This window comes from Mya arenaria, chromosome 10 (genome assembly GCF_026914265.1).
Source record: "Mya arenaria isolate MELC-2E11 chromosome 10, ASM2691426v1".
NCBI classification, from domain to species: domain Eukaryota; kingdom Metazoa; phylum Mollusca; class Bivalvia; order Myida; family Myidae; genus Mya; species Mya arenaria.
Genome location: NC_069131.1, coordinates 4,487,082 through 4,497,022, shown reverse-complemented (window position 1 = coordinate 4,497,022; position 9,941 = coordinate 4,487,082). Strand labels below are relative to the sequence as shown.

Genomic DNA, 9,941 nt, shown 5'->3' with positions numbered 1-9,941 from the left:
GGTGTAAAGTAAAAATAAAGTAAAAAGTGAAATAGATTTTTGTCAGTTTCCATTACGTATTTGTGTTACTTGGACAAACTTCAAGTTTCTGCAAAATCAACACCAACAATGCTGGCCTTCCTCTCGCAAAAATGGATAAGTATAAAGCTTATGTAAAACATTCAATCTTAGACACACTATATTGCATAAGTTTCAATAAAAATAGCCAGCCGAAAATCTGCATATATTGTTTACTTGTGACTAAGCTATACTAAAGTTTCATAAGAAAACGTAGTTTACACTGCCAGAATGAAAAGAGACTGAAAACACAACACTGGAAAATAAATATAATTATGGTTAAATGGTTTATTAAAATCGACTCCATAGCCATGGAAGCATTCTCTCCCTTTCATTGGCAATGGTTCTCTCTCTCTCTCTGTCCTTGGTTAGGGCAGAGATGGATTTCTGAAATGAAAATATGTGCCGTAGTTTAACGGTATAATATGCATTGAGAAAACACACTTCGCTAACCTCATATCATTTGGTAGTTGAACTATTATCACATGTTAGGGATAGGTAGAGATGTGTTTACAAGATAAGCGTGTTAACACCAGGGGCGTCGTTCAGAGAAAAACACATTTAAGTATTTAGACATAAACACGATAATTATTAAGTGCTCGCTGACGTCACGATTTTCCCATAATTCTTAGGTAATAGCTGGCGCTGTTTTTTAGCGCCAATTTCATTGTTTAGCGCGCCGCCAGCTGAGCGGTTAATGTTTATAGTTTAAATTTAACAATGCATCGCTTGTAGATAAATTTTCATCATGATACACATTCATATCAAGAACTCACCTCATTTCACAGATGGTCTCAGCCATTTCGTAGGGGGAACATCCTTCGTCCCGCCACTTGAATCCCACATAGGGCGACATCACGGCGCAGTTTGCTATGTTGTCTGAAGAAACAACGGTATTAAATTGTTACCAGCATCACAGCACCGTTCCACGGGTTGGGTGTATGATGAAGGTCAATGGTTTGAACTAACAAAGGGCGACATAACGGCACAATTTGCCGCTAGTAAAAAAGCAGATATAGATCACACGTTTTCATAGAACTTCTACTTAACTATATCAACAGATTTTGTCTGTTTAAACAAAAGCAAATACACAATGTTAAAGTACCTATAGCCAGAACTTTTGTAAAAAGGGTTTAACTTTTATTTTATGTTATTTATTTTTTAAATCAGGTAAACGCAAACGTTGTTAATTATTGTTGTTGTTTTTTCTTTTGTAAGTTTCGAATTCACAATTGCATCTTGAAAGCAGTAAAATGTTCACAAATAATGCTTCACAAACGTCTCAGTGATGTGCTTATTTTACACGAGAGAATCATGACTGTCCAAAATCTACTGCTGTCCGAGATCTACACCCCGCCAGGTAACGCAGTGTGCTTGAGTCTTAATTAATTATGTAAAGTTCTTGCTAACATATGATCTGCTTTCACTTAATATAGGTTAGTTCAAACTGAACAAGAACGAACTGTATTTATATAGTATTTAGTATCGAAATACTTTCATAACTTTCATTCGTAGCCTTAGGTTTCATTAGCTTAGGACATTAAACAAGACGTGAACGATCTGTTTTATCTCGTTGCTAATTGAAATGGAGTTGGCATGTATTTTGTTTGCGACCTATTTTGTGGTATTTGTAGTATCTTAAATAAATCACTTCACGGGCAATGATTTTGAATTCATGTTAACAAATTAAATTGTCGATAAAGTTCTTCTTCAAGGCAAGTTTTTATTAACTCTAGTATTAAATTATCTTCTAATGAAACGCATATTGATATAAGGAGAGCATGTACGGAATATAAGGTTAACAACGAAATGGGAACAAGAGCGCCGTGAAGCGAAGATCAACGCTCATCTGTTGATAACGTTTTTCATGCAACAGAGTGCATATTTAACTTGACAATTAAAATCATTTGTTCATACAAATGCATTATTGCGTATAACTCATTTGACTAAAATGACAACAAAAGTGATTATAATTAAGATACAGATAAAAAATTATTATCGATGTTTTGGCGCAAGTTTAACTGGGAATTATGTGGCCAGGTAGCTAGTAATTCAGTAAAATATATAATATTTAAAAAGGCTAATATTGTTGTTTTTGTATTAAATCATATGCTTGCTTTTGTTTTTATGTTTTAAGTCAAATGAGCAATAATGCTAAAAAATAACGTTTGGCATCAACCTGTATTTTGCGCCTTCAAAGCCTGAGTTATCGGCTTTTTACCTATATTTTGCGCCTTCAAAGTCTGAGTTATCGGCTTTTTACCTATATTTTGCGCCTTCAAAGCCAGAGTTTTCGGCTATTTACATATATTTTGCGCCTTCAAAGCCAGAGTTATCGCCTTTTTACCTATATTTTGCGCCTTCAAAGCCTGAGGTATCGGCTTTTTACCTATATTTTGCGCCTTCAAAGCCTGAGTTATCGGCTTTTTACCTATATGTGTTTTATCCGTCAACATTGGTACCAGATTTCGTTTAATTACTCTCAAAAGTTATAATCATGGTTTTATACATTTGCATGTCGACCACGACGTTGATTACATCAATTACACTTTCAACGATTACACTTTCATCGATGACACTTTCCCATCTGTTTTTAATTATAATTTCTTACAATTTTTCTCAGATAATATATTATTTTGATACCTATTATAGCAGAAGGAACGAAAATGAAATAATCAAAACGAAAGAAAACCTGATATTGACTAGCTACAGCACATATAGCATATAAAACCCACAATTGACCAAATATTGATATTGGAGGGCAAGTAATTATTCAAATTATTTAATAGTTATATTTGTTCGAACTTTACTTTAGAGGCATGAAGCTATAACAAAACAAAGTTTACGGTCAATATTTATAAAACTGAGTATTTTTATTTTAATAATAAAAATGGAATAGAAGCAGGATCGGTTGTTAAGAAAGTGAGACATATAAAAACATATGTTTCGATTACTTACAAGCTAAATGTGATTAGTTCTGACTAGACAATTACGCAACACCCACCGAAAAGAATCCGAATGAAATAAAATAATGGAGTGATCAGACGTCAGGTTATTACCGTCTCCATCTAACGTATGTTTGCCGTCCGGTTCATGCGGCGCCCATTCGGCGAACGTTGACGTTACGTTAGTTCCGGTGTAATACCAAACTCCTCCGGATACGTTGATACCAAGCCAATACTGGACCCAGCCTGGAGGGAAGAGAAAGGAATATATAAACCCATTTTTATCAGTGTTTTTATGGCTTTATAATTATTTATATTTGAGTACGTTTAAAGTTAAAATAGTATTAAGTGCCTTTGGAAAAAAATATACTACATTGTATACGATATTCCCTTTAATTGATGTATATGTTATAGTTTTATTTTAATCGTTTTTTAGAAACATGAGAGTAAGCACAGCAAGAGAAGCCTCCTCTGCACAATATGCTATTTTAACTCGAACATTTGAACGCTTAAAACAGCTAAGTATCGTCTCGTTTAAAGGTGAGATAATCATGTCGATAAAGCAATGGTAACTACAGGGATAGGCCCACAAGCCTTAAGGTTATCCAATCTCTAGTTTAAGGCACAGGAATCAAGGCCAAACATTGCGAATAAAACATTAATGACCTTTGTTTAAAAGCTTGATTTTGTTTGTCAGGAACATATTTTCACCGGCGGTGTCAACACGAACTAAATACGCCCGCTGGTGTGCGCAGAACGCCTGAAATAAAAGGGAAAGCTATTCGTATGTGTAACGTTTATACTTGTTAAGATTTAAGGTACGCCTCGAAAACAGCCCTAAATATAACACTCCATTAATTCTTGTAATAGCACTTTTTCATGAAAATAATCATGCACACAGCAATAGAATACCTTTCAAGGATAACTCGTTAAATTTTGTTTCAAAAACAGTAAACAATATAGTTTCGCGAAAACAATCTGCAGATGTTTTTTCCAACCCGGAAAATAAATATCATATGTCAGCGAAGTACGTAAAATGTGATGAATACATTAAATGCAATACATACCTTTGCACTATCAAAACTCATTTCCCTATGCGAGAAGATGTAGCACGATGTTTGGTACGATTCTAGTCTGTCCCCGCAACCTGCATGTTCAGTACATACTCTCTTACATTGAAAAGTAATTGAATGGGGGACCATGGACATTTACCGTCATCATGTGAGTTATATTTGATATGTTTCATTGAGGAACTAGCGTTTAAAAATTGGTAGGTTATTAACAATTGCAAATCTTTAATGCAAAATTTGTTTACTATGAGGTCCTAGGATACTCAAATTTTGAAAAACCAGTTTACTATTTTTGTGTCACTGTTTATCTTTACTGTAGTTTAGGTCTGATACAAGTCAAGAAACGCGAGACAATAGATATTGGAAGAAATATTATAATTGTTTTACTTAGATGCAATGCAGCCGTTGTAGAAGTAGAAGCAACAGAAGGAACATAAGAAGAAGTAGCGGCAGAAATATTGGTAATAGAAGCGGAAGAAGCAGTGGTCGAAGTAGCGTTAGATGTAGCGGTAGGAACAGCGGTTGAAGCAGTGGTTGTAGAAGAAGCGGTAGGAGCAGCCGTATGAGCAGCCGTAGAGGTAGCGACAGGAGCAGCAGTAGAAGCAGCCATAGAACCAGTGGTAGGAACAGCCGTAGAAGCAGTGGTTGAAACAGCGGTAGAAGCCGTCGTAGAAGTAGCGGGAGGAGCAGGGGCGGCAGCAGTGGTTGAAACGGTTGTAGAGGAAGCTTTAGGGGCAGTGGGAGAAGCAGCCGTAGAAGCAGTGATAGAAGCAGCTGTAAAGAAATTATAGAAGCAATGGTAGGATCAGCGAAATCAGCAGATATAGTAGCAGCAGCGGACGCAGCGTTGGAATTAGTAGTACCATCATTACCTGAGGTAGTAGGTACATCAGTGGACAGTGTCGTAGACGGCTTTGTTGGTATTTTTATGTTTGGCGTAGTTGCCGTTACTTGCGATGATGTATCTTTTGTTGGGGAAGGATGCGGTGTTTGTATGGGAGCGCTTGTGACAGTTAAGGATGTCTGGTTACAACCGACGTTACATAAATCTTGGTCGCAGCACTGGACAAGACAATGTCCCTCTGAAGCATACAAAAGTGTCGATTTGAACAAGTTCCAGCAACTGATGTCATATGTTTTAAGAAAGCTGGAAGCAAGGCTAAAATACATATACAACATTCACAAGAAAACTTCTCCGTCGTCCCCCTTTCCTAATGTTTCTAGTACTTACTACTATCATTGATGGTAGCTTAGTTATTGTTCATTACAATATGCAGAGTTTTTTCAGTAAGAAAACATTTTGAATGCTGATATAACCTAACTTTGACACTCTAGCTATCATAAAAACATGGTTGACACCTTATATTGATTCATCCTAGTTGGTATTTCCTACTGTTCACTGTTTACAGAATAGACACCTCATCCATATTAACTTATTAATGAATTACTTATTGGTCTATTGTTTTATGCTTTTATCGCCTTGTAAATGACAAAATACCACATAGACCATTCGTATTGCAGTGAGCATACCATCCGCTTTAGAGTGTACAGGCATTAATCAACATGAAAGGTAGGACCCTAGCCGTAGTGAGCCCATCTAGCGAGAGAAATCATTGCCAGTCACCTTCTACTGTATTTTAACCCGATTCGTGTGTGTGTTTAACTGAATCGATCTTAAATCAGAAGTCAAATCTTTTGAACGAATACTGATTTTAGATGTAATGTGTATTGGAACGTACGGATGTATAAGGTAGACATCAGACGTTTCCGTCCAATAAAGGCCGTCATCGTTCTCGTTTGGTAAGTGTCCATACATGTCTGAAAAGTACTTGTGTAAAAGCTTACGAACGGTTCATAACTCTGTTATTTTATTTTCATAGCTATAAAATTATCAAAGCAATTTATTCACTTCATTCCTAGGGATTGAAATTACACTGTAGAACACTATCAGGCATAGCTTTAAAAAATATTTAATACCTCTAAAGTGCATACATTTTACCACATGAGATGGTTATTCTGTTCGTTGTTTCAATCTATCACTGTGAATGTGAATTTGAAGAAGAAGAAAAAGACTTTATCATGCAAACAAATCTGACAAGATCCATAGCATAGAAGAATTAACAACAAGTATAATAATATACTGGTACAGCAAGATGTCATCTGGAATAGTAAGTTAACATAATAACTTCAAATATCAATATGAGATTTATATACTTGAAGGGAAAATTTCATGTCGGGAGAGACAACATGTATTTGATTCAGTTCATATATGTAAAAGCACGTCAGTCATATACTAAATGACGTCTTATTTCAAAAGCCTTAAAAGTAAATATGTCGAGTTGAATCCCTTGCGTATATTCAATGTTTTGATAAAATTTGCTGGACTTGTATTGGGCGTTTAAAATATGACCAGGTTCTCGACTTATTCTAGTAGACTAATCCGGCGAAAGTGTTGAAATCCCTAGACTCAGGTCTACGATGAACACTTTATGGCCTTAGTGTACTCGTACTAAAGGATCGCACGGAACAAACACGCGGTCCTTTATTTTACCAGGATCGGCAGAAACCATTTATTTGAAGAAATACTTAATATGTTGCATATTAACTACGGCCTTCCAGCTACACACGACCTTCCGCAATATGGCTTTCAGGATAGGCCGCTAATTTATGCCATTTTATAACAGTCATGTCCTTGTATTGTATTAAATGATACGATACATTTTCATATCTCGCAAATTGAAAGGAAGAGAAATGATTAACAACGACTATTGTAAAGGCAAGTAAACAACATACATGGTGGAGTATACATTTAGTCTCGTAGTAGACCTCAGATGTCAGATGACTTTGCATTTTCTGCAGCATGCATACCTGAAATACAAGAATACAAGGCAATATGCAGCTGACTGCTCAATCCTTGCTTATGATTAACAAATGCAAAGATATGTCTGCGTCTGAGTCTCAAATTCGGGCTCAAGACGTCAGTGGATACGGGCCCAGGCCTTCAACATCTATATATAATAAATCTCTAGTTTACATTGATTACGTGAAGGACAAGTATTACGACATATATTTCGATTGCATTACACTCATATTTAACACATGTTGAAATGAACAATATGATCACGTGTTATCACCTCTCCTGGTTGACATGTGGTCGTCTGGTTGCACGTGTCTTCCCCTGAACTGCGATTACAACTATAGCATTCAAGGCCACGGACACCTAAGACATAAGAATAAATGTACTCTTTAAAATTTTGACAAAAAAATCAATATAGGAGTTGTTTATTATTGTTAATATTTTGTACTCAACTTTTTGTATATTTTTTTTCTAAAATAACATGTCGGTTATGACTTAATAAGGAATTCAAAATAATGTGAGGATTGTATATAAAATATTTTAGTATGACCAAGTCGAGTAATCAAAATATACTTATTTGTACTTCAAGGAAAGTAGAAGAGAGTCAAATGTTGTTGTTTTTGGTAGACATTAAATGGACTCGTTCACAGGTTTTCTGGTGGCAACCTTTCTGTTTTAATGTTGTTCAAATCTCACTTATTTTCATGAACGAACACACACCACACAACAAGTGGTAGGTACACATTTGATCAGGTTTATGTTTAAATCAAAGCTTTATTAAATACTTATAATAAGAGCATTTCTGACGCAGTTGGGTTGACAAACTATTTTCTGTTCTGTTTTAACAATTGATACACAAGATCTCTTATCTTAACCGTTAATCGTGTTTGTTATCATTGTTACAAGCATTGCAAAACATAATGTTACTTGCAATCACCTTTATGCGATTTCTAAGCCTAAACAACATTGCACAAGTACCTTTAAGGAATGGCGACCAGCAGCCAATCGAATATAACTTGAAAACTCTTTTGTTTGGTCAAAATAAACGATAACATTGATTGATAAGTCAAAATTTATCCAATAATTTATATTTACCAAAACAATCACTTAATGTTGCACAATAACCAATAATTACATGAGGGAAACTGTTTCAACGTTATCTTCATTTAGCTGCTGTTGTTATCACAAAGCCACAAACTAAACGAAAGTGTGACAAAAGTTATTTCAGACATGAATAAAGGGTGCAACACCGACATTTTATGGCTTAAGTGCTATTCTTTTTTTCAATAATCGTCGTTGTTACTTATCTCATTTTTCGTTTGTATTGTTCAAAAACAAATTCAAAATATACCTTGAAATACCGTTGCCAAAACTACAAACACAAACAAATTAGCGTTTCCAGCTGACATTGATGTCCACAAATATTTAATATCTTATGATAAAGGTCACTTGCCGATGTCGATTATGCGTGTATAGTTGTATATGGTCATGAACTCTTTTGTTTTCTAGTCCATAAGTAGTTCTCTCCTTATCAGCTAACTCCCGTGTGATGTTCAGGTTGCAGGGCCCCGTTCCAATAAGATATCTTAGTCGTTAACTTATCGCTGCTAAATGATCAAGGGTCATGTTGATCTATTTTAATGTTAGTTATTATGTTGAATGTTTTAACTGAAATAAATTTATGTCATGTTCTGTCACCTTAAAGCTGCACTTTCACAGATTTACCATTTTTACAACTTTTTTTTGTCTTTGAATGAGCAAAATTAATAGCTAAAAGCGATACTAAAGGTTTAAGAAAAATGCATTAAAAACATTATTTATTGAACTTACGAGGGCTGTCCCATTAAATCATAAACATTCTATAAGACAATATAAGAATCTTCGATCTAATTTTTGGTCGGCAGTCTTATACGATTAATTTACATGCATAAATTGGCTCGTTCCAAGACAAAAAAAAAGTTGTCAAACGTTCAATCTGTGAGAGTGCGGCTTTAAGAGTGATCGGGTTCAATGTAAAGTTACAGGCAGCAATCTATCCAATAAATGCACGTACGATATTTTTTTGGAAACGCAGCTTACGCCAAAAAAAATGGAGTAACGCAGAGAAAGTTACGATATTAAGCCTTTTGACCTATGTTGAAACCCGGTCCAGATGTATACATCAATTATATTCGTCTTTGATGCCTGCTGACCTCATGTTGCTGTGTTATCATTTAAAACGGCATTATGAGTAGATAACGAACAAGTGTGTGTAACTTATACTGGAAACATACTTTAGATTGAAATATTGCAAAATATTCCGATTTCAGTGAAATAAAGGCTAAAAATATAACTATTTATAACTTTATCCATTATGATTTTTTGTGACTTATTTAACATATTAAAAATATGCATTAAATATCCTTTCAAATTATGCCAACATCATGTAGGTTACCGGGCACCAGAATAGTCCAACCAGTGACGCGATAAAGCGATAAACATCTTTGTATGTCGGATACCTTAAATGACCTGATTTACTTATAGAAACTTAATATCTAGGTTTAACTAGTTCTAGTGACTGTATGGAATCGGTTCAAGATTGACTATCGATAATAGCTTCCACACACGTAACCGATTATCGATAGTGCTGTTGGTTTATGACAATGCCCTATATAATTGTAGTTTTATTATTTTACAATAACAAGTAGTTCATAACTATGGTTATATTATGTGCATGCTTGAATTGATTTTGTGTTGTTTTTATTTTCGACAATTATGTTAACGATAACAAGTGAACACGTCCCAAAGAAAAAATAACACGCCAGTTGAATCGATGATCGATTATAACCCAAAACAATCGATTGTCGCCAATTTCACGCCCAACGAATCAATTTACGATTATATTCGATCATCAGAGCAACATTTACTTTTTCCGTTGTCTATTCTGCATATGCTTAAAACTTAGTTTTGATCGACGAACTATTGCATTACTGCTAAGAATATTATATTCCTTTGTTTGTTTCTTCTTTCCTT

At 35.0% G+C, this 9,941-nt stretch overlaps 1 protein-coding gene across 1 annotated transcript; it reads right to left on the bottom strand.

Moving 5' to 3' along the window:
- Window positions 1-425: 425 nt before the first annotated feature.
- Window positions 426-5,860, bottom strand: LOC128205989 (C-type lectin domain family 10 member A-like). The gene is made up of 7 exons (XM_052908106.1): window positions 5,812-5,860; window positions 4,945-5,154; window positions 4,070-4,149; window positions 3,669-3,762; window positions 3,117-3,248; window positions 834-936; window positions 426-444 (listed from the first exon to the last, which is right to left on the bottom strand). The coding sequence occupies exons 1-7, from the start codon at window positions 5,858-5,860 to the stop codon at window positions 426-428; spliced, it is 687 nt and encodes a 228-aa protein (XP_052764066.1).
- Between the last annotated feature and the right edge of the window lie 4,081 nt (window positions 5,861-9,941).

Excerpts from the sequence above, each read along its gene's own strand:
- LOC128205989 (XM_052908106.1), bottom strand. The coding sequence starts at position 5,860 with ATGACGGCCTTTATTGGACGGAAACGTCTGATGTCTACCTTATACATC. Across the intron at positions 3,763-4,069 it reads TGAGTTTTGATAGTGCAAAG|GCGTTCTGCGCACACCAGCG; the intron begins GTATGTATTGCA and ends CTTTTATTTCAG. Across the intron at positions 937-3,116 it reads ACATACGTTAGATGGAGACG|ACAACATAGCAAACTGCGCC; the intron begins GTAATAACCTGA and ends TTGTTTCTTCAG.